General features: G+C 42.2%; 2 protein-coding genes across 5 annotated transcripts in view; one reads left to right on the top strand and one right to left on the bottom strand.

Moving 5' to 3' along the window:
* Positions 1–99: 99 nt before the first annotated feature.
* Positions 100–1,888, bottom strand: LOC117745370 (transmembrane protein 158). The gene has a single exon (XM_034553652.1). It carries the CDS (start codon positions 1,411–1,413, stop codon positions 709–711), a length of 705 nt encoding a protein of 234 aa, XP_034409543.1. The 5' UTR covers positions 1,414–1,888; the 3' UTR covers positions 100–708.
* Positions 1,889–9,092: 7,204 nt separating this feature from the next.
* lars2 (leucyl-tRNA synthetase 2, mitochondrial) overlaps positions 9,093–24,288 on the top strand; it is a 28,852-nt gene continuing 13,656 nt past the window's right edge. For 2 of the 4 annotated variants that reach the window (XR_004611248.1, XM_034554047.1), the window contains exons 1-8: positions 9,093–9,369; positions 12,291–12,537; positions 14,203–14,334; positions 19,505–19,596; positions 19,682–19,742; positions 19,838–19,927; positions 20,257–20,400; positions 22,952–23,059. Coding sequence is in view for 3 of the 4 variants with exons in the window: in XM_034554047.1 (XP_034409938.1) it covers positions 12,304–12,537; positions 14,203–14,334; positions 19,505–19,596; positions 19,682–19,742; positions 19,838–19,927; positions 20,257–20,400; positions 22,952–23,059 (861 nt within the window). In the remaining variant the exon portion in view is untranslated. The remainder of the gene's footprint in view (positions 9,370–12,290; positions 12,538–14,202; positions 14,335–19,504; positions 19,597–19,681; positions 19,743–19,837; positions 19,928–20,256; positions 20,401–22,951; positions 23,060–24,288) is intronic. The other 2 variants (XM_034554045.1, XM_034554046.1) reach the window with 2 other exon arrangements.

The following is a 24,288-nucleotide window of genomic DNA, read 5'->3' as shown; positions in this document are numbered from 1 at the left end:
CACAGAGTTTGACAGTGATCGTCTTTTAACTTTGGATCACATGTTGTGTTCACTTGAAGTAAATTGATTCAGGCTACAGAGGACAGTTCAGACAGAATCTGAGATATATCCTATAGTCAATTTTATTTTCATTGAAACCGCTGGAACATGAATACAAATAAGCACGCCTATAGAGCTTGACATTATAAATCTAACAATATAATTATTGAAACCCTCTCTATGGCAATCAGAAACAACATCTATTTTTTCAGAACGTATTGGGGAAAAAACTATTACATTTACTTTGAACAAGACTATAGGTTATACATGTGACAGCACACTTTAAAGTTCAGTTTTCAGTGCAAAAAACCCCTACACATGGGATAAGGCAACAACTTTCTAAAAAGATTAAAAACTATACAAACACTGTTTAAAGAGAAAAGTGTGCACAGTTTACACTGACATAATCTATAGGAAGGCCTACGAGGGTATACAAAACACATTGGTGTTGGTCCCAGTATAGATTACTATTGGCTAGTATAATCCACCATACTTTACCTTGGTTGTCCTAATGATGAGGAGCTCTAATAAGGATTAAAGAGCACCCAAAACTAAAACATTGGGTCAAAGTGTCTCCAAAGCTCCTCAATCATTCATTCAGGTGGACAGTTGAATGGCTACAATTATAGTATAGGCAGCACAGGCTAATTATAATAAAGATTATTTCAATTATCGCGGTCTCCTTTGCTCCATCCCATTGGGCAGAAATCCTGCAATGATCGGGACTGGCCATATGAGAGCAGCAACACTCCACACAATGATGACCAAAGTCATGAAGCAAGCCACAAGTGTCGACTCGATGGGCTTTCTGTTCAACCTCCAACTTTTGTCCCCCTTCAGCTCGTCGAGACTGAAATCCATGCAGCAGAAAGTGACCTGATCCCCGGCCTGCTGGCCCCTCGACCTGCCCTGACCAAACCTCCGGAACCCGGACATCCCGCAGCCCACGCACAACCGCAGCTCCTGCTGACCCCCGCTGACCCCGAGGTGCTCGATGACGACGGGGGAGATCGCCCTGTTTAAAGCCGCGGAGAAAAAAGCCCTCCCGTGGTTGTTGGTGGTGTAGATGAGCACGTCACACTGGAAGCCGAAGCTGCTGTCCCAGCGGGCCACCAGCGACGTGGGCAGCAGCCTCTGGACGCTCACGTTGCACTGGGACAGAGTCTGCAGCGGGGGGCCGTCGGGCGAGGCTTCGCTCTCCAGCTCCACGGACCTCTTGGGGAAGCGCACGTCCACCTCCAGGTTGGTCAGAAACTTGTTGGATGAGTTGCTGGGCGGCATGAGGAGGTCCTCGTCGCTCCAGCCTTGGCATCGCTGGAGAAGCCCGGCCACCGCGGTGAGAGCCAGCAGGAGCGTCGGAGAGTCGTTCAGCATGGCACCGGGCGCGTCTCTCCAGTTCGCATGGTGCTGTGACGATCCACGGGCGACGGACGACGACGATATATATATATGCTTTCAAAACGTCAGCTTTCTTTGTGATAACGTCGCTCTCCCCGACGGAGAGATTCAATTCCACGCCCGACTCGTGTGAATGGAAACGTGCAAAGCCAGTCACATGCGCGTGTCCCTCCCACCGCCTCCCTTTGGATGTTCTCCTTCTCGCTTGATGTCCAACTGTGCGCCGCACTCGCTGTGCGGGAGGAGAAGCGGCGGCAGGCTGGGCAGCACCGTGCATCACAGCTCGGAGCTTCTCTGAGCGTCACGTCAGGTGTGAGCGGCGAGGGGAGAGCCTCCAGTGTTCATCACACATCTTCCAATCAGCAGTCCTCACACACACACACACACACGCACACACACACATTGAAGTGGTTTGAAAACAAAGTGCAGTCTCTGTGGTTGATCTGCGACTTCTCTTCACTTTCGCTTTTAAAAAAATATATATATATTTTTATCTCCAGGATGAGAAAAGTCTGTGAATATCAAAAAAATAAATAAGTGAGACAGTCTGCAGGAAACATTCAGTGGCAACGCCCTGCTCATGTTTAATGTAATAATAAAATACGTATATTTATATTTAACGGATCTGTTTCTGATTTTCTTTCAATATATTCGACAAGTATAAAGATATAAATGCTGTTTCAAAACCATCTTACTGCCAGGAATAGAGGTCCGGTGAGATAGCAGTGAATCCTTTATCTATGTATTTATTGTGTTAACAATGTTTGTGAAATTTAAATATGGAGAGACTAAATATATTGGAATAACCCAATTAAATACCTGTAAAACAGGCCTATAGGTTATACAAACGGCTCTGCCATGGATATGCAACAGCCGTGGATATGAGCTATAAGTCAATATATTTAAAATATTTTCCTTCTGAAAGTAAAGCTTAACACATTTCTAATTTCTTTTAAAATTCAATTTGAATGTAATAAACAATGATTCCCTTAAAGGTCACAATAAGCTCAGAAACATGATAAGATTTCAAGTGACTTTCACTGTTGTCATCTGCGTTACAGAGCTGAAAGAACAGAGCTGAAAGATCAGAAGTTAATCTTCATCCCAAGCAGGAAAGATTAACAAGCAACCTTTATGTGACCAGAATACAATCACTGAGCCCAGTGTGAACGCTGGCCGTGGACAGCTCCACTGGCTGCGGGGGCTCTAGGGCCTTGATCAAGAGCAGCAGTGATGACGAGGTAAAGGCAAGGGCTGCTCTCTCACTTCTTCACCGAGACTGTCCACATGTTCCCCTATGTGTCGACTAAGAGCTGAATGTATTCCCCTCCGTTTTAGTGATAAAACTGCAGTAATTCAAGAAGGCAACAACAGATTTTATGCAAAATAGTCATTCATAATTTTCATCCAGGCATGAAATCAACTCCTCTCTGCGCTGTTTATTTGACGACGCTTACCTAAACAGACTTTGTACATATAGGCAATATATCAGATGCAATAAATAGAAAACAAAAACAATAATGGTCCAATAAAACTTTGGTTTTCGTCTCGCGGGTATGAAAACATCCAAGAGAGGGAACGTCCGACAGTTCGTAATCCGCCTGCTTGTTTGTTCATCTGTTCTCTGCTCTGAGAGCGTTCTGTACGTTGGTGTGTGTTTCTCTCAGCCATGTTGTGTACTCAGGGGCCACCAGATTCATCAATAAACATGTGCCTCACTGTGCTTGCAGCAGGGGCTTTGTACAACAGTGTGTATCACCTGGCTGCTGTATGAAGAGGACACACTCACCACCCCTCCCTCGCAGCCCCTTACCCCTCTTTTGTGTTTTGGATCCAACACTTTATCACAAACAGCAAGTCTGATTACATTAACAGCTGGGGACACAGCTGCAGTTAATCTCAGTTATGTGTGGGTTGTAATAAAAGTTTAGATATCAGGGCTAGTGGTTGAACACCTGGTCCATTTTGGCGAGACAGGCTTTCAAGCTGCGGTCACCATGTGAGCCGGCGTTGGCCTAAACTCAACCCCCGGCCCCTAAAACACTGGTTATGCAACTCAGAGTTGAAGTGGACTGATGATAGAAACGGGACCAGGACTGTCCATCGTCACCTTGACAGGACGCAAGTGTATGTTTGTCCATTTTGTAACCAGCACTTTGAATATACATCCAGGAGTGTGTGTATGCCTTCGTGGTGCACATCAATCAAACAGGTCAAACAATTAGAATTAAAATACACAGTTCTGTTAATAAAAACATTGCATTAAATGGAAGTTCATTACATTGCTTTTATATTTTATTGGTGTTGCTCTTATTGTGTCCACCCTCCCGAAGACACTGTCCCCTCCTCCTAGAAGATGTCAATCTCTGTCGATCCATCTTGCTTCTGCTCACCCATTTCAAACGGTGGGTATGACTTTTAATGAGGAAACCGCCATGCCTTTGACCAGAATACTCTTCCTAACAATGTATACATAATTCATCAGGAAAGATAATAAGCTATTAACAGAATCAGGTCATTGACCGGAGGCAAAATCGTGATGAATTATTCCCTTTCAACTTCGCAGGCTGGGAAATATGAATGTCACTTGTATGAATTGTTTTCTTCTGTGATGTTTAAATGGTGTAATTTGCTCCAGAGGCCCGCCTCCTTGTATTTGATGTGAGGACCATCAGAAGGGAAAGACGCTTTGGTGTCAATTTGAAAGCCTCAGTCCCCTTGTCTCTGTTTGATTATGAGTATTCTACTTCACATTTCTTGCTTTAACATAATTATGTAATCGTTTCTTGCTCTTTTCTGCACATTCACTGCTCACAAACACTCCCACATGCTTCCAAATGCGGGTCCCTCCGCATCAGACATGCTCCAGTCTAGACAGTGTACTGGTGAACACAGCAAGAAAATGTAAATGACTTTCGTGTTCATTACTTATGCTATAAAAATGTAAATTGCTTTGGTGACAAAAATGCAAATGAATTTAAGATGAAAGTCTCTTGTGTCAAAGGAGAATTTATGAAAGATTCATTTTCTTAAAATGTGGCTCTTTATTCAGGAAACCAAAAGGAGGACCTGTTAGTGGCTCCTGGCTGACGGAGCTGAATCAGACAACTGACTTCATTAGAAGTTGAGGATCGGAGAACGTCCTCAGACTCAACGCTCCTGCTCCTCTTCTTTTTCTTTTTTACATTTGAGCCAGCAAGTCTCCAGCAGGCCTGTCATAGCACCAATCACTGCCAGGACTCATCACCACGGCAACAGCGGAGTGTCGAGGAAATATTCAGTATCGTTGATGACAATCATAAAAGTAATTGTTATTGTCATGTTTGTTGTTGGTGTCGATAATATAGCAGGCACAAACATCAGTGATGATGTGTTAATATCTGTCATTGAGTATCTCGCACACAGCACAGAGTCTCCGGCTCTCATTTCTCCTCTGAAGAAACAACACCCCTTTAAATAAAATAAACAATATATCAATGTAAATCTACTTTGATGCAGATAGCTAGACGTGTTATCAGCAGCTCCTTAGTATTTAAAAAGTGTGTTTTTTACTGTGTGGTTTATTCTTGTGAACTAAAGTAGATTGTATGAAATTAAGCAAGCTGTCAAATAAATGTTGTGGATTAAAAAGTGCAGTGTTGACTTAAATGTAGTGGAGTATAATTGTACAGCGCAAACTGGCAATGATCAAATGATAATTTTCATCCAAATTTATGCTGTACTGTAAAGTTAGCTTCTCACTGTTAACCTTTGAGAGACAGAGCAATTAAAATGCTCCAGACTACGTACGGAAATTCATTTGGAACTCAGTGTATTCGTATTTTAATAAGATTGTCACCCGAGCCTCAATTACAGACGGGTTGAGTGCATCTAGGAGAGTGGGGATGGATCTGAGGAGTTGTACACTAATTAGTTCCATTAATTGCCAAGGAGCTGCTCTGAAATCAGGCAGATTGGACGGGGAGTCAGAGGGGAAGACGTAACAAATGTTTTTCAGTTCGTCTGTTGCGGAATCTGATTTTTTTCCCCACGTTCAGTGAGTGAAATCTGTGCGGCAGTGCAAGAGAATTAGAGCAAGAAAGATCCGGATCGAGAGCGATGCTGCCTGCCAGACACTTCTGAAAAGATTATTTAAGATCTCGTTCCAGATCCAAACCTCCTCATCTCCTTCGTACTTGCATGTCTCTCTCTCTCTCGGGCCTTTGTCCTCCGTGAGAACAGATAAGAGAAGGACACAAGGGGCTGTCAACGTGAGACCGGTCCGGGAAATAACATCACACTTATCAGGCTCCCAGAACCGCAGTCGGAGGCCCATCAGCCATGCTGCTCGCCGTTCTCTGGGTGCTGAGATGGTGTGAGATTACTTCTCCGTGGCACCAACGGCCTACTTTTCATTGAAGCGGATGGGGATTGTGAATCACACACACCCCCGTCCATGAAAGGTCATCGTGGACAGGTGAAGACAAGTTAGCCCCTCCCCCCACCCCCCTTCATCTGCTTTCAACCTAACACGCGTCGCTGCTCCGGCCCGCTCTCCGTGGTCGTTTGTCATCTGGTTCTCTGCTGGTGAAATGCAATCTTCCTTCAAAGCAGGGAGGGAAGGGCTGATTACTATGGGCTGCTTGTCGTGGTGGGAACGTGGAGGCGGATGTGGGTGGAGAAGGAGGGTGATTGGTTGCTTTCAAAAGTGATTTGTTTGAAAAACAACAGAGGCCACTTGTACCTGAGATGCAATAGCGGTCCAAAAATGCACAACTTTATTGGTACCAAAAATAAATGATTAAAAGACGTTGTCATTAAATTGAGGAATGATGCCATGCAGGTTTTTCTTTTTACTGTTAATTATCCTGAAATAAAAAGAAGTTGAACACGGAGACAATGCTGGCAACTATAAAGAGGATGAGACTTTCACAGACGTGATTCCACGCTTTAGTTCAGTGTGTTCTTTCCCCCCACAAATCTCTGGCAATAAATTGGCTTTGCTCACTCAGACGCTCCCCGAGGACATCGTGCTTCCTTCCATCTGCTGCAGTTATATCATTTTTCCTCATCCGTCAAGTTCAAGACGGACCATTATTTTGAAAACAATATTGACCTGGAGGAGACACCCGCTCCTGCACTCAGATAGGTCTGAGTGCAGACCTATCTGATAAGGAGGTTACTTTGTGGTACTTTATGTTTATGTTACCCTGGTTACCATTTTTTGTTCAATCAGCTTATGATGGTTTCTCAATGTGCACACTAAATCATTGTATTATTGATAATTGTATATCTTTTTAGCTCTTCTGACTTTTTATATGGAAACCGACTTCTGCGCAACAATAGGGATTTAAAAAAAATGTCTATCTTGTTTGTTTTGCATGAGTCATTTAGCGCCTGAAAAATTAAACTATCAATAACAAACACAAAATTGTTTCAGTAAAGATACACACAGGAAAGTGCAGCGAATGAAAGATATGCAACAATGGTCTCTAGCTTAAACTAGCAATGGTTATGAATAGTTATAGTCATTTTTTACTCGGTTTTTGATCATCCATTCAATCAGGATTTGGCAACAATCAAATTGGAGGACAGTTGCAGTTGTGTTTGTTGATGTTGCCAGGCTCCTGTCGATCAAACTATTACTTGAATGTTAAACGGTTCCCGTAAAAAAATATTAGTCCCACCCCCCAAAACTAACTTTGATTGATCCCTAATGTCACAAATATTCAGTCTTATTGAGAAAAACTCAAATCAAGTTTTCTGGCGCTTGAGTCCCAAGATGTTTTTCTGTTTAAGTAAACTCTTCTTGGTTTGTTCACGTGACCCCTTTGTCCATGAAGTGACACATTAACAAAGGGACTGGATGTATTTTGTACTTATAGCATGTATTCATCCAAATACATACAGAGCTTTCAATTGTGTCTGTGTTTAAAACAAGTAAAGTTATAACATCTGTCATATGTCATCATCCTAGTGTCTTTCACTGCTTCAGATCTGGTCTCGTTCAAACTGTTTTATTGATTCTACACATGAAGGCGGACTAGAAAAAGTTACTTTTAATGAAGCTAACCTTCTTTTACCCTCAGTACACAGATTGCATCCACCACGTGGCCACACTTTGGTTTTCTTCTCTTTGTAAAACTGATTTATTATCAACAGAAAAGGAGCACCAAAACAAAACATATCTAGAAGGGGGCCTATTTTCCAAATGTGTCCAGGATTTCAGCAGGAATTTCCCATTTGAGCGAATGATAAAAGATCATTCTCCGGCACCTGCAGTCCTCCGTGAAATACTATAACGACGAGGAAGTGAGTGTAGGACTTATTCATCAGGGAGCCTCCCTCTGCATCTGCAGACAGATCTTTGGCTGTATGTAGAGCGTTAGTGTCTCAACTGTGTCAAAAACTCATTTCCCTCTCTCATTCGTCCTCTTCAGCCACATCCTGTTGTGCCCTGAGCAGAGGTGCCCACTTAACTCTGATATACGACGGCAGGCCGGAGCAGAGCCCCGGGTTCATCTCTCTGACGTCAGGAACTGAGGAGCTCTATCTCCTGACACCCCGCCCTCCTTTTTCTCTCCCCTCACCTTCCCTGACTTCTTCCCTCCTTCGCCGCTTCCGTATGCACGTCGGATCAAAGGTGATTACCTCATTACCACATGAGGTCGTAGAAAAGAGCCTCTGAGGAGACACTGCTTCCTCCTCAGAGGTGATGAAGATGAGAGTGGAGGCGTTCTCTCACTCAACAATCACTTTACGCTGGAAGTTGATCAAAGAAAAGGTTCTCCTCTCAGACATCAAGTGTAATGTCAGCCCTCGTGGTGCTGCTGGCAGTACATTTGTGATCTATTTCAGTTATATTTGATGGTAATTCTCCCAATGTGGAACTATGATTTGAGTTGGTTTACCTTGGTAGATGCAAAATGAATGATGCACATTTGACCCCAGAGGATGACAAGATCATTTAAAACAGTAAACCAGGGGTTTAAACAATAAAGTTTTGCAAAAAAGTATTTTACTAAGTTCATTAATCATCCCCTCCACTCTTTTTATTTTTAGTCACAGCTCCTTATAGTTCATCATGAAAACCCTTCATGTGCAAAAATCCATTCATTTACAACTTATTACATTTATAATTGCAGTATTGACGGCTTATTGGAGAGTTAATGGCCCACAAGTATCTAACTATTTTTTAGGAAGGATACGGCCAATAGATATTCTTCACAACCTGATGTTGTTCTTGTTAATAAATAAAGATATTTACGTCATCTGTAAATAATTCATTTCTTTTTAATAAAGGCAATAAAACCTTTTAACGTTTTTAGAAATTCATCTTTGGAGTGGTGTTAAATGGAAAAACAAATAAAAACGAGACTCTGGACAATGAATGTAATGTCAAATTTGTATAGTTTGGTTATTTCAGCTGAGGAAAATTATGTTCTGTATCTGGGAGCAGAGATTTTACTGGAATAACAATTTGATTGGAGTTTTTAATGAAAAATGTAAAAATAATAGTAGCAGGAGGAGAATAAAGGGTGATAAGGTAACAAGCCGGGCCATCACTCACTGACATAACTGAAAGCAACACTGAAGCACACACACACACGCACGCACACACACACACGCACACACACACACACACACACACACACACACACACATTGTTGAAGTTGAACATGTGAACATGTCGAGGTAGAGTAGACTGAAAGGTGGTATTGTCTCTGCACTTTTCATATCGTGTTAAAGGACATGGTTTGTCCTTGTCGACGTACGCCGTGTTAATAAAGTTGATTTAAATCCAAGATGGCGACGCCTGTGCCGAAGTCGTGATCCAGAGAAACAGGTCATTTACAGCGTATTTAAAAGCCGAGTATGACTTTCATATGATGGACTATTGGATTTATGTCATTACGACCATAACACCGAAATAAAGGAGCAGCAAATAAAACGGTAAGCACCCTCAGAGTGGTGTTTGTCTTTAATGTAACGCGGTTTAAACTTCCACTGTGACTCGACCAGCAGACAGGCTGAGCTGTCAACCAGGAAACAAGACATTAAACACCATAAAAACTTCGGAAGCAGCAGCTGTACGCTGTACTTTAGCTCACAGAGGACCGCTACGAGGATATATACCGTTATAATGTAACATAATGTCATGCTAGCATATTGACATGTCGCCTAAATATGGTTCCTCTGTGTGAGGACCCTCGTCAGTGTCATGCGGTCCAATGTTGACAAGTTACAATTTGTGCTGCACGATTTAACCTTAATCACGTGTGTTTTTCTCTATGTTTGTCTGATGAGATGTGAAAAATTACTAAAATACTTTGTTTATATCGGTGACCTGTCAGCAGTGTTTGTTGTCGTGATTCAGAGGTACATAGATTTTTCCATCTTAATTGTCGGCTGTGGCAGAGGAGCGACAGATATTTCAATATGTATACTGTTTTGATGCCCATTAGGGCTTTCAGGTGTTATTTATTATAGGGCTGCAACTATTCATTATTTAAATGATCCGTTAATCTGTCAAATACTTTTGAATTCTCATTTGGTCTTTAAAATATCAGAAAATAGTTGTTTCCAAAAGTGTTTATATTATTTAGGAAATTACAGTTTTTAAAAGAGAAAGCAGCAAGTCTTTGTCATTTTAGAAGTTTTATTAACTAGGCAATATTTGGTGTTTTCGATTGGAAAAACCTAATCATCAGTTAATAGAAATGATTTCTAATTAATTTTATCATACATTTTTCAGGACTTTTTAACACAGGATTTTTTTAGTGTCGCGACTTCATGGTTTCATTATCACTACAACAACGTAAAAACACAACTAATTTAGGTGTAAGATCTTTCATGATCGTATAATGACCAAGAATCCCAGACAATATCTAACGCACTACAGAAAAATGTTGACACTACAGTACATCACTGTGATATCACGATTTGGTATTGAAACTATTTGCTGCAGGCACAAAAATAATACCCAAGGTTTTGTACTGATACCAAAACCATACTTTCTTCTCCAAATCACCACACTGTCTCAATGCCAAACTTCTCAAATGCATCAGTGGTTTAATTTAACTAAAAGTCTGAACATAATACAGTCCAAGATGAGCCAAATTATGATTTAAATCTGAAGAATTAATTCAGCAACACAAAGAGTGGTTTGACCGAGTATCGATTCCAGCTGTAAACACACGGCACATTTCCATTGGGACCCAAAACGTACTGAAGTACTACACCAGAATCTGAATAAGATGATGCAGATGTTCAGAGAAAGACTTCTTCTGTTCCAGTGTACCAACTTGTTGTTGGCAGTTTACAGTCACTCCTCACAGGAGACACCCGAATGGATGAGTCAAGTCACCATAGAAACATTTTCTCATGCTCTCGCCTCAGCCCACTCACTTGCACCTTCAGAGATGCGACACAACCTTGAGTGCTCAGCTCGCCCAGCCTCAGCCTGAGGGAGGAGCGTTGGCTGCTGCGACGCTCTGGTTATCCTCCAGAGAATTTAGTGAAAAAAAACACATTCCCACAAGCAGGTGGGTGGCGGAGAGGAGCGAGCACTTTCCACTCATTTGGTCTAGAAAGAAAAAAGAAAGAGGGTTATCCCCCTAAAGATCTGTCCATCGTGGTCAGATTCTCAGATTCTTACTAAATGAGCGACACTCTTTTTATTCCAGTTGAGTCAATTAAAATGAGTTCTCCCACAGCTGTAGATGAACAACAATCCTCATTTTTATTTTCCTCTTAACCGTCTTTATCGCTCGTATCACGGCGTACAGATTATCACTTCTTCCACACAGCAGCTCTAAAGGTCTCGCTGTGTGAGATCCAGATGCGTCACTGCATATTCTCTTGACAGGTCAGGTAAGCAGCAGTTGACTGTGGATAGCTCATGTTACCTTGGAAACTGTGTGTGTGTTGCATAAAAGACACATTTAGGTCAAATTGTTTTCTTCTTACATGCAGTCAACTGACTGTCTGACCTACATAAAACCAAAGGGAAGTCTAGCCTCACAGCTGTGCTCCATCTTTTTTTTTAACTGGCCCACAATGAATGAGTTGGTTGTTGATCGTGTGCTGATTTTGACATCCCTGTAATAACATTTCATCCTCTCTATGCAAGTAAACACAAACATATTCTGGAAGCAGGAATTTCCATGCAGGGGATGTCCTGAGGCTGTCAGAGCAGTTCATATCCTGTAATGCAAAGATAAGTGTACAAAACGGCAGGACAGATTTGAAGCAGAGAAATCGGTGAATAATCGGTTGATTGAAAATGTCATCGTCACATCTGAGCAGGCAGGCAGTTTAATAGGAACAGCCTTGTCCATAGCCGAGCGTAATCACATCATGCCGAATAAACCTCTTATTATGCAGTCGTGTGAGTGACGTGGTGCAAAGAACACAGACTGTGAGAGAAGATCACGTCTCGAGCTGCAGATCCTTCAGTCACTCTGCTCTCTACAAGGGGATTCATGTGTGTTCAGTCCCACAAACTCAGAGCATCTGAACCCTGCGCACTGTTGTTTAGGACATGGTGATAATGGTGACTCACAGTGGTCCACATGTTTAAGACAAACAACCTTGGAGATACAGTAACTTAGTTTTGGATGATGATGATTCAGTATTTTTGTCGTATTTTGGATTTTGAAATGAATGTTTCCCAAAATGAAACACTAACAAATTGAGTTGTTTTTGTGTGACTAATGTGCAAAGATGATCTATAACTGCAATGATTAATCGATAAGTTAACGCCTATTTAATCCCTCGATTAAATAACAGACTACTTGTTTTAGCAGTACATCTGTGAGATCATTTCATATGTGATCTTACCTGTATTATTTGTTTTACTCTGTCTATGTTAGAGGTGGCGAAGCCATGCAGGTGTCAGTGAGAAGGCTGGCTCTGTATCCGCTGGGGGTTTCCCGGTCCAGCCAAATCTGCGGCGCTCTCCTGAGCCCAGTAGCCCGCCTCCGGTCCCCCAGGACCCGCTCCCTGTTCAGTGAGACGGGAGTGTGGGAGAAGGACTATAAAACAGAGACCCGACGCAGAGTGGAAGAATGGTGGCACCCACGAATTATGGCACAGTGGGGGAAGGATGCGCTGGAGGAGGTAAGGAGGCCTTTTCATGCACTTTCCTTTAGTTTTTAGCCTGGTGACATCACGACGAGCCCAATACATCCCAGTCATGGTCTGGTGTATCATGTTTGTGTGTAATCATCATATAGTGGTTTCAGAAACCTGGATACATCCTAATCCCTTAATTGGAGCATTGCTATTTCATACCAACTCATCAAGAACATTATTACATAAGTTTTCTTGAAAAGAAATCCTGTGAAAACTTTTGTTAAATGTATTACACTTTGCAAAGTCCCATTGCTTCTTTTTTTAAATTATTTCATGTTTTGGAGGTCTGTGTTTTCGAAGCCTCACCAATTGTTATTTTTCATTAGATTGGGTTGATTTGATCTGTGGCCCTCAATTATTTTATTTCTTATGCAGGACCAAATCCCTTCAAGATGTGACTAAACTGTATTAACATGACACTTACTTGCAAGAATGTGAAAACTAGTGGAGATATACATTTTTTTGAAAGTTAATGATTCTTCGTTCGGATCAAAAATGAATATGAATTTGTTTACTGTAAAACATTGATAAATGCTGCAAATTATCCTTTAATTTTTCTTTAATGTTTGAACCCAATCTAGTAAAAAAACAGGTGATTGGTAAATCTCAGAATACACACATTTCCAAAACTACAAAAAACAAAATCTGAATGGAAGAATAGAGGGAAATCCATGGAAATAACTGGGAGGCTTTGATGAACTGTACGGGATGACCACACATGTGAACATCCAGGTTCACGATCATTCTGTGGAAAAATCCACTAATCGCATGTTAAATTAACACAAAATTATTCAGTTTACATTTCGAAACAGAGAAAAACAACAAATCCACCAAATATATTTAGCGATTATGAGATGATTAAAATAATTGCATAATTTTCTGGCAATCCACATGCAGCCAGGAACCAACAAATGCGTTCTGATTGTGTACAGAGCGAGGATACGAATAACCAGGTTTCTGTAAACATCATACGATGAAAATCCGGACCAGTTCTGATCTGCCCCGTTTCAACATCACTCGTTCTGTACCAACAGCTGTCAGCACTGTTGAAAGAGTAAAATAAATGTATTCTGGATTATCTGTATATGTAAACATTGGAAACGCCTTCAGCCTTTTCTTTAAGAGGAATGAATGAATAGTTCATGAAGCGTTCTCCGCTATTACTGGCGCCGGCCTGACGTAGCTCGTCTCAGTTCCGGAGCTCTGGCTGATTATATATCCTAATGGGCCAATCGTGCGGCTGTCTGGGACAGACTGACATTGATTAAGTGCATTCATGACAGCTCTGGTCCCTAATTAATTTATTGGAAAATTCATGACTCTGGTTTCCAGTAATCATGTATAGCTGGGTGTAACCAGCACTCTCACTGTGTTGCCTTGGTCAAAGTGTTGTGCCTGTAAATCAGGCATAATCGGAGCAGCTCGTACAGTACAGTAACACACCAGAAGCCAAGCAGCGCTCTCGCTCTGTAGGCCATGAGCGGTTATTCCTGTCCTGACCTTTGTCAGGCTGATGCAGCGTCTCATTCATAAGCCACACACTGATGATGGGAAATGAACCCCCCTTGCAAGTTTTCTGAAATCCAGGTCTTTGTCCACATCTTGTGAGGTTTCGTTCTGACAGCTCTGTGCATTATTTTGTCTCCCCAGAGTTCCAACAGGAAGAAGTTTTATGTCCTCTCCATGTTTCCGTACCCATCAGGCCGACTACACATGGGACACGTACGGGTGTATACCATTAGTGACACTCTCGGCCACTTCCAGAGAATGAGAGGCCATCAGGTAAGTCTGCTCCCAGTAAATGTGTTTTTTTCATTTCCTTTACTATCCTCCTTGAAACAAACAAGGTCAACATGCCTTGCACTGGCATTCAACTTAAAATCGTTTTTTAAAATTTAATTTCCATATTGTTCAGTTAAGTGCTTAGAAATGAAAGTACATTAGTTCGAGGCCGTTTTGCTGAAAAATATTTAGACTTTTCACAGGAGGAAAAGGACAGGTGCAAGCTATAAAATGAATGATGGAAAATGAATGATGGCTGGATTCCATTTAGCTTCTTCAGTTTCAGGGTCCTGGTCTTGTGCATGCAGGCTTTTAAGGCCCCGCTTCCTCACGATCAGGCTTTAGAATCGTGACAGGTTACCAAACCATGTTGTGATGCCATGAATGGACAAAAGATTCAAAGGCTGCCCTATTGAACAAAAAACTAATGCTTCATCCACTGAGTTTATGCAGAAAAATGCAGACGCTGACTGATTCGTGAACAAACATACTCCACTTGATAAGCCCCTTGTGAGTGAGAATCGCAGTAAATATAAAAACATAATAATCCACAGTCAGAATGTAAAACAAGTGTGAACAGTTGGATTTTAAAATAATATTTATTTACATAATAAAATGTGTACTCGGCTGGTCAAATGTAGTCTGAAAAATCTGCAAAGAAGGAAATTGAGTCTGGAAAAGTATTTAGAAATGGAAAATGTGTCCGAGTGTGAAAATAAGTACGCAGCCTTGAGGAGCTCCTGTACTTACAATCTGTTCGTCAGAGAGAGCCGAGTTAACGTTCACCTGCTGTTATCGTCTTTTCTACCTCCATCTCTACGGTATTAAATGCCGAGATAAAACCATTGAACATTAGTCGAGCATAAGCAGTAGGATTTACAGGATGCTCCATAATAAAGTGAGTTGTAGTGTTTACAGCATCATTAGTGCCTCCACCATCATTAGAAGCTAATTGGAAGGTCAGAGATGTTGGACAACATTTCATAGGTTCCCTCCCATAATGAGTCCTTTCCTAAAACTGGAAATCAAATAAAAATGTAGACTGTATAAATGTAACATAAAAGAATCAAGGGCTGTGATGGTGAACGGTTTTCGGTTTTCCAGAGAGAACTCACAGATACATTATAGACCAACGCATTCAATATCCCATTCATTGTCTACGGAGATTTTGAATCAATCATATGATACATTTTAAAAGTTGTTTCCAGTCTCAAAGCTTCTAACTTTTCAGTTAAGCCCGGGTTTGTTTTATTGTTCGTTATCTTCCCCCCACCAAAGTCCTTCTCTGCGGCTTCACTGACAATGGATGTGTCATCCTGAGAGGCACTTGGGGATAATTGTGAGATATCTGCTTTCCTGTCTGGGTTAAATGGTTTGAAAATGATTAGATGCTGGCTGTTCCCATGATAGTACAGATGAACCACTGTTCTGTACTGGAGCATTGGACGTTTTCATGTGGAGATGATGGAGAGCTCTGTATTTGGGACATCATGTTATCCAGTTTTGGCTATCTGATATGAACACGGAAGGAATACTATATGCTTATACTTAATTACTATACTTACTATATATAATATGGCCAACATCTTCTTTCTGGATAAAGGTTTTTCATATCTCGATAATGAGCATGTTTTCTGGTAATTCAAAAATATAAATAGTCTATATGAAATAACCACATGGTAACCCCTATTTTTATTTATTTGTATTTTTCTTTTTATAATGAATTTAGGAACTTTAGAGCAAAATTAACAGAACTGTAATGATTTCTGCCAATATAGTGCATATTTCCATGTTGTGGACTTGTTTTAGGAAAAATACATTGTGCAATATGTAGGTTGATTATTTAAATTAATTTCAGCATTTTCTGTTGTAAAGCTGACATTCCTTTTGTCCTCATGTTTTATTAGATGTATGTTTCCATGATCCTCTGTGAGCCAAGTAATGTCAATGGCACCACGGACCTATCAAATCTTTTCTTAATAAATATCAGATAAATGTGAAAATCATCGGGTTAGAGGCAAGGCATTGTGTTCCTAGCTCTTGTAAATTGACAACCTGCTTCAATAAAGCTCGTCTCCAGACGCGGTTCTGTTGCAGTCGATATTCGTCCCTCTGATCGAGTCCTGTAAACGGCTGCTGTTGATGAAGCTGTGACCTGTTTTCTGTCAGGCGGATCATCCCACTGCAGACACACACACACACATACACACACACACACACACCTTCGGACATCACGACAACCTGTGTGCAGTCCTCTCACACGTCCTTGTCCTCACGTCGGCCATCCCTGTCAATACTCTGACATGTGATTGTATGACGAATGTCTCCCTTCTCTTTTCCTGGTGGATTTCTCCCTTCTGCGTCCGTCTGCCTCTCCCCAAACAGAAACATCTTGTTTCACATGACTGGCGACTGCTTCCTGCCCAGGAGTGCACTTCTTCTCAGCATCTGTCAGAAAGCGAACCTTGTTCCGCTGCATGCGCACACGGTCTGCTTTCTTCACTAGTAAAATAAGGAAGGTGCACTCTGTCAGCTGTCACACCCTAACAATATTTTCTGGGCTTTAAAGAGATATTGGCAAAGTAAGACAGTGAATACTATTTTGCTGAACAAGTTGTCCGAAGGCTTAAATTGTCCACAGCTCACTTGGTGAAAAGGCTCGGCTGGTGCTGGAAGGTGTACCGATGCTCCAATGAAAGCTGATGTCTCTTGACTATCCAGAGTAATGGCTACTTTGGTTCTTTGAAGTCACATTGATGTTGCTGTTTTTCAGTGTCCCTTTATACTTTCATTGTTTTTTGAGTGGAGGCAGAAAGCCTCGGACATCATTTCTTTTCTTCCAAATTTGAGATGTGTTGGAAAACAAGCGTATTCGCGATGTCTTGCTGCGAGTTAAAGAGAAGTGATTATTACCCCTGCTGTGTCTGTACAGTAAATAATAAGCTGGAGCCAAGAGGACTGCATCAAGACTGAAAACGTGAGGAAACGGCTAGCTTGGCTCTGTCCAAAGGTAACGGAATATGCCAGCTCACTAGCTCACTAATTACACGTTAAAACTGGTTTGTTTAATCTGTACAAACCAGGGTACTGGGCTCGGTCCGGCAGATTAAAGCTAGTTGTTTCCAGTCTTTTTTTACAGTACAGAAACTAGAGATGTATCTATCGGTAATTGGACGAAAATGCTCTTCTTCTTGTCCTTTTGCTCTGCAGTTGCTTGGGCTCCAATATGAAACTGTGCAGCGTTGAATATTAAAGCAATTACCAGAGTCTGGTCCGAATCCATTAGAGCGATGAGAAAACCGAGACCTGCTGGAGTTGTATTTCAAAGCTGCCACAGATGGAGAGTAGCTTCTAGCTGGAGCTGCGTGGGTGGACACTTGCATGTGGCCTCACATTCACAGGACCAGTCACTAAAACACTCCCTGGCCCCGTTGTAGTCGACGCGAGGGTTCTGGAGCCGCGCATTCTCGCATCCGTCTCGGCTTGGCTCCGACTTGCTCCACATTACAGTCGACAGATTGTTATGAATGCGCCTACACTGACTCCCACGTCCATCTTCCACTGCCTCCTGTCACTCAAGCTCCGAAGTGTGTTGTGAGCCTCCACGATGACAGGTTGGGCGAAGAGCCGGACTAGCATCCTCTCTTTGTGTGGATGTAAGGATAAGTGGAGCTGCGGCTATCGGCAGGGAAAAGATAATTTGCCTCGGCTGCTGTCTTTGAACTTTGAGAATTGAGCTCGCTAACGCAGCCTGTCCATCACAGCCGGTCCCTCGTGAATACTGTCTCACTTTAATAGGATATTTACACTGAATATACAACAGAGTAGCGTATCCATCCTAATGAGCTACATTCTGCTCCCTTATTAACAGACAGTTAGGCCTGTGCCTTGCTCTCATTGTGCCTGTATTCCTTTTTTGAGCAGTCACAATGGGCCACTGTGCTGAGCGCTCTTAGCCTAATACCATTCAGTACTCGGCTTTACAAATGAGGCAGTTACCAAGGATACCGATTTGTCTGAAACATCAGACCCGTTAGAGTCCACGCGATGATCCTCTCCAATCCTCGACTCCTTGTCACTCTGCGTCGCCTACTTTGCTCACGCCTTCCACTCCTGTGCTTTCATCTCATTTCTCTCCGAGAGTAGAAAGAAAACCGCCGACGCTCAAAAGGGGAAAAGAGACGAGTGAAGGAGACGTCGACGAGGCTTCATGTTAAGGAGGGTGGATGCTAAAAGGGCACGTGGACGCAAAGTACAGGAGGAGAGAGCGGGGAAGCAAACGAAGGGAGGATGTCACAGCAGATTGCGATGCTGTTTAGGAAATTGTGTGTAAAACAGCTTAAAAGCTTTCACAACCTGATCTTCCATTCTAAGCGTAACCTTGCTTTCCACTCGCCTTTGCATCCCGTAACGGCTGCAATTACATGTAAATTGAAGTTAGGCTTCATGCATTAACCACACTATGTAATGGAGTTGAGATCACAGCAGAGACCTCTTCATATAGGGGTCAACATGTGCTTCAGTTGGGGGAACCCGGTGCTATTTAAATGAGCAGAATGAATTACCTCCTGGGATGAAACATTTAGATTGAACCGTTAACCCTTTGCATAAAATCCTCTCGTCACATATCTAATAAAGTAAGCAATCATTCTGTGTAACTTTCTTCTTTTTAAGTCCCCCTTCATTCAAAAGTGTATTTTCCTTTCTGTTACTTTAATGTTTGACCATCACTGTGCAGAATGATGTGCAGTGAATATCTCTCACAGTGCGCCCAGCTGTCTGTCCTGTGTTCATACACGGCTCTGGCTCTGTCAATGGGGAAACACACTAAATGGATCCAGGCCCCATTATTCAGTATTTATATTTAAAACATGTGTCGAATGTCCAGTAAACGTTCTTGTACACTTCAAATGAACTTGATAAAGAGTTAATCTGTCATCCATTTGGTAACGTTAGTCTATTAAATATCACAAATTGTGATAACCATCACAATATAGCTATTTTTTTTGTCAACATATTTAATTTGGTATGAAAAAAGCAGAACATGTTTGCGTTCAATAAAGCTGAAAACAGGGAATGTTTGATTTTATTTGCATGTTAAGTCACTTAAAGTGAATCAATTGTTGCCTACGTGAGCGCTTTCACCACTAACACAGAACTCCATCCACAGGTGTTGAATCCGATGGGTTGGGATGCTTTTGGACTTCCAGCTGAAAATGCAGCCATTGAGAGAGGACTCGACCCAGAGGAGTGGACTAAAAGGTATCTGAAATATATTGCATCTGTTCTTCCGAGCGTACATTGTTCATGCAAACCTTAACGTTGCTGTTGTGTGCCGTCTCCTCAGTAATATCCAGTCCATGCGGGAGCAGCTGGACAGCCTCGGCCTTTGCTTCAACTGGGAACGGGTGAGCAGGAGCGGACGCTTGAGTGTCTGGTTTGCTCTCTCGCGTGTGCGTCACACCGCACACAGCTGACTTGACTCTTGGCTTTTCCCTGACAGGAAGTGACCACTTGCCTTCCAGACTACTACAGGTGGACTCAGTATCTGTTTATCAAGCTATTTGAAGCAGGACTGGCCTATCAGAAAGAGGTAGGACTGGCTTTTGACTAAAGTGCTGATACTGGTTTTCTTTTGAAAGGAATAATATGATTGGTTTGGATTTAAGGCCGCTGACAGTTACAGAAATGATTGAAGCCGCTCACCAGTTACTCCTGGAAGAAAATTAATGAACTGAAAAAGGGAGTGTTTGGTAGGAGCCCTTTTGATTATGTTTAATCAAATTGAAATAAGCCTTTGAACCGACTATTTAATCCAAACTACTTCCTAAGCTCTGCATTTTCAATTTTAACCATGTGTGTGTGTGTGGTGGGTGACTGGTTATGTGTGTTCATCTAAATGTGTGTGTTTGTGTTATCCAGGCCGTGGTGAACTGGGACCCTGTTGATCAGACAGTGCTGGCTGATGAGCAGGTGGATGAAAATGGTCGCTCCTGGAGGTCTGGCGCCCTGGTGGAGCAGAAGCTGCTCACACAATGGTTCATCAAGACGACAAACTATGCCAAGGTACGGCTTGTGTGTGTGTGTGAGTGTGTGAGAGAGAGAGAGAGATGTGTACGTGACAAGTGGCCGGTCTGAATGGTTGGCTAGCAGTTCCATGTGGGCCAAAATGCACACGGGACCCCTCTGATAACAATCATGGCTGACACTTTAGCTGCAGCAGCTGGCCTGCTTCTGTCGTTCTGCAATCAGACCCCTGGACTTTCTTAGCGTCTCCCAACCAGCCAAAGACCGTCGGAGTAATGTCACCAGGGGCCCGGCCGGCTGATGAGAAGCTCCACCTTTTTTACTGCGATGCACAGACTTGCTGCTGCATCCTTTTCCAAGTTGAGACACATTCTGGTAGAATTGTATGATTGTCATATTTCTTGTTTTTAGGGATAATTATTATTAGAATATTTTAATTATTCATTTATCTTGCTATTTTTTTCCGCTTCGTTTCGGTGTGCCTTGGATACAAATACCAAAAAAACCCTGCTCATCACAACAAAAGCCCACAGGGACATTTTCAAATGTGTTGGGACTTGTTTTGTGTGAGTGTCAGTCCAAAACCCCAATCAGAGAGCGATTGACGTGTCTGCTTGAAAATGACATGAATATCAAAATAGTTGCATCAGATCATCGACCGTAGTCTCAGCTCTACTTGTTTCTAGTCAAACTGATGAGAAGGAAAGGCACAGCAAGGTAGAGCATCAGCAGGCTTTTGTGTCACATTGTGCTGAAAAAACACCGAGACTGAAGCCTTCCTGGTGGGTGTGAAATCAATCTCAAAAACGTCCTCCTTGCTTTGAGAAAAGGTCGGCAATAATTAACATAAACGGGTTAAAACATGCAAAAACACTCTTTTGTCCTCTTTTAAGGGTTTGTTAATTCATTTCCCAATTTTCTCATTTTGATTAAAACATCAGCTTGTCCACCCAGTGCTAGCCGCGGCGCTGAAGGCGACCATGCTTGTCCATGTCAGAGGTGTGAGAGGAGGTGGAAGCAGCCTACTGTGACAATGTGTTCCCGCATTTCTAATTTTCTCTGACGAATAGAGAAGTGGGAAGGAAGGAAGAGGAAGGTGTTAAGGAAAAGAAGTGAGAAAGACAGATGGAACGAAAGGAGGGCCGGCGTGAAACTGCGCGGCGCGTTGTAATTGGCCTGATTTCCCGCGTGTGCGTTTCCCTGCTTGCCTGTACACGTGTTAGACAACATTCACTTCAGACATTATTTATTTCGCTGTCAGGTTGTTGCACGTTGTACTGATAGTTTCCTCATGAATCGCAACCATATTGTTTGTTCCAGGACACAGATGACTGCATATTATTACTAGGATGGATTTTCTTTTTTTTTTTTTTTTTTGGAATTGTCACGTTTTCAATTTCATGCATAATCACACTTGTTACACTCGGGCACACCTGTCCATTACACTGCACTGTCATCTAAATGATTCACAAACGGAGAACTCTTTGTGTTGTTTCTCAGATACGAGCAGAGCTTCTCGCAGGGTTTTGCGTCATTACGCAAACGCAACTTGTGACTTTGAGGTTGCTGGTTCAAATCCCTGAACCATTTGTATCGCTGTATTATGTAATATTGTTGTCATTGTACTAGATATCCCTCTCTCTCACACTCGCACACACACACACACACACACACACACACACACACACACACACACACACACACACACACACACACACACACACACACACACACATCCAATCCTTGGTTATGCTATACTATCCTTTCTCTCAAGCTTTTCTTAGTTGCCATGGAGACTCCTATCCTTGCTGTACATCTTTCAGTTACGCCTGCATCTGTGCCAAACTATATTTTTTAACCCAGGAAAGTGAAAACGTTTACTGCCCCTCTCTTTCGAGCCTTTGTTAGCGGTCTGTCGTTGCTCTCTTATTTCTGCTGGTAACGTCTTTGTTTCGCTGCTTCTCCTCCAAAGAAGAATGCCACTCTGGAGCAAATCCATAACTGACACACTCCATGGCCACGCTGGTGACGACGATAGCCAGTGTTTATGTTTGTATTGATATTGCTGTGATGAGGTACTGCATGCTGGGGGATTTTTTTTGTAATAGATTGCGACAGACGGAGAAGGAAATGGAGAGTTTGAACATCTCTGGCCTCAGCCCAGCTGTGGCTTTTTGACCTGAGCCTCGTTGATATGCATAGCTTCCTTTAATCATGCAGAATAACTGTTGTTGTGTATGTACGTGTGTGTGTGTGTGTGTGTGTGTGTGTGCGAGAGAGAGAGAGTGTGCACTTTAAAGGCGATTGCCTTCTGATATCAAAGGAAGTGGGGCGATTGGAGGTCAGGATTTTTGAAAATCCCTCTTTGTCTGCATAATGTGACCTGGTCGGCTCTGCTGCTTTGTCAAAATAAATTGGCCCGGCATTGAAAGAGGCCACACTGAGTTGAAGTCAATTGCATTATCCTAGACAACGCCCCCTCTCCCATTCAAAAAAAATTAGCTCTTTTCCACAGTGAAGTGGAAAATAAGCCCTTAAAACTTGTCCAAAGAAGTAAAGTTGTGAATTAATTTCTTTCTCCCTCCGCCAGCCTCTCCTGGACGCCCTGGCAGACCTTCCAGAGTGGTATGGTGTCAAAGCCATGCAGGCGAACTGGATTGGAGAGTGCACCGGCTGCTACTTCGATTTCAAGCTCAAGGTGAATCCATGCTCCCTTCCCTTTGATCTCTTTTTATTCATTCATCATTCTCACTTCTTTTCAATGTCTCAACCTTCTTCCACCGAGTGTTTCCCCGTTGCTCCCGCTTCCCAGCCTCAGTTTCTCATCTCTTTGTCCCCGGGCAATGATTGCTTGCTTTACTTTGGATTCATCTGTTTATTTATGCATTTCTATTCGAAATCATGCACCAAAACATAAAAATGTTCACTTTGTTGTTCGCATTCAGCGGGGGCATTCATCGGCAAGTGGCAATTTACCCAAACAGATGATGTCACAGATTAGTTTCTATTGAGTTTTCTAAAAGCCATATTAACGGTTCTTCACACGTCTGTCTTTTAGCAAAAAGCCCGCTGAGAGCCCCGTGAGCACCCTTATTAAACCGTTCTCCTTGAAAAATAAACTGAAAAATGGCTATTCAAGTCAGTCCCTTACTTTACAAAATCTCCTTATTTATAGAGGAAAGAGTGTTTGAAGATATGACAGTGCTTTTGTGTTTAGTTGAGTCTTTCTTCACGGGTATGAGAGGGTGTTTCTCTGGCAGAATGCATAATTAAAGTTAAAACCAGGGGGCTTTAAGTTAATTGGATGGCTGCTTGTCTCATATTACATCATCAGACAATGTCACAGGAACTCTGCACTGAATTATCTCCCCAGGGGACTGAAAATATGTATGAGTATCTCTTCTACAACATGACATATACGCATTAGCCCAGAACCCCCCAGAATGAGTGTGTCATCTATAAATAATTATAGGATTAAAGACATTGTAGCATCATTATGTATGAAAGGGCTACGCACAGCACATGTTGCATGTTAAAGGCTCCAACTGACAATTTATCAGATTATTTTATGATAATTTATTCTATGAATAATACTGTAACGGATCCATGAAGCCACGCCCCTCTCTGCCTGTGATTGGCTAGAACTCATCATCTTCGCAGAATGTGTTAAATTTATTGCTGAGGAACAAGATTGGTGGAAGGTTGCAATATTATACTTGCATATAATGACAATGTCCTGATTATGGGAGAGAAAGTGATTTTTTTATAAATTGTTATGCATGTTGCCCATATGGATAGAATAAAATAACATCCATTGGAGATTTATATTTTGATGAGGTTTCATAATTAGATTTAGTGTTAACCTCAATGTTGATGAATGGGGATTCGTGATGAAAGTCATATGGAATTATACATGGAAGTATACAG

This window comes from Cyclopterus lumpus, chromosome 16 (genome assembly GCF_009769545.1).
Source record: "Cyclopterus lumpus isolate fCycLum1 chromosome 16, fCycLum1.pri, whole genome shotgun sequence".
NCBI lineage: Eukaryota > Metazoa > Chordata > Actinopteri > Perciformes > Cyclopteridae > Cyclopterus > Cyclopterus lumpus.
Note: the sequence above shows the minus strand (reverse complement) of the source record. Positions and strands in the feature narration are given on the sequence as shown.

What these genes read in the sequence shown, in the direction of transcription:
- LOC117745370 (XM_034553652.1), bottom strand. Translation starts at nt 1,413, where the DNA reads ATGCTGAACGACTCTCCGACGCTCCTGCTGGCTCTCACCGCGGTGGCC.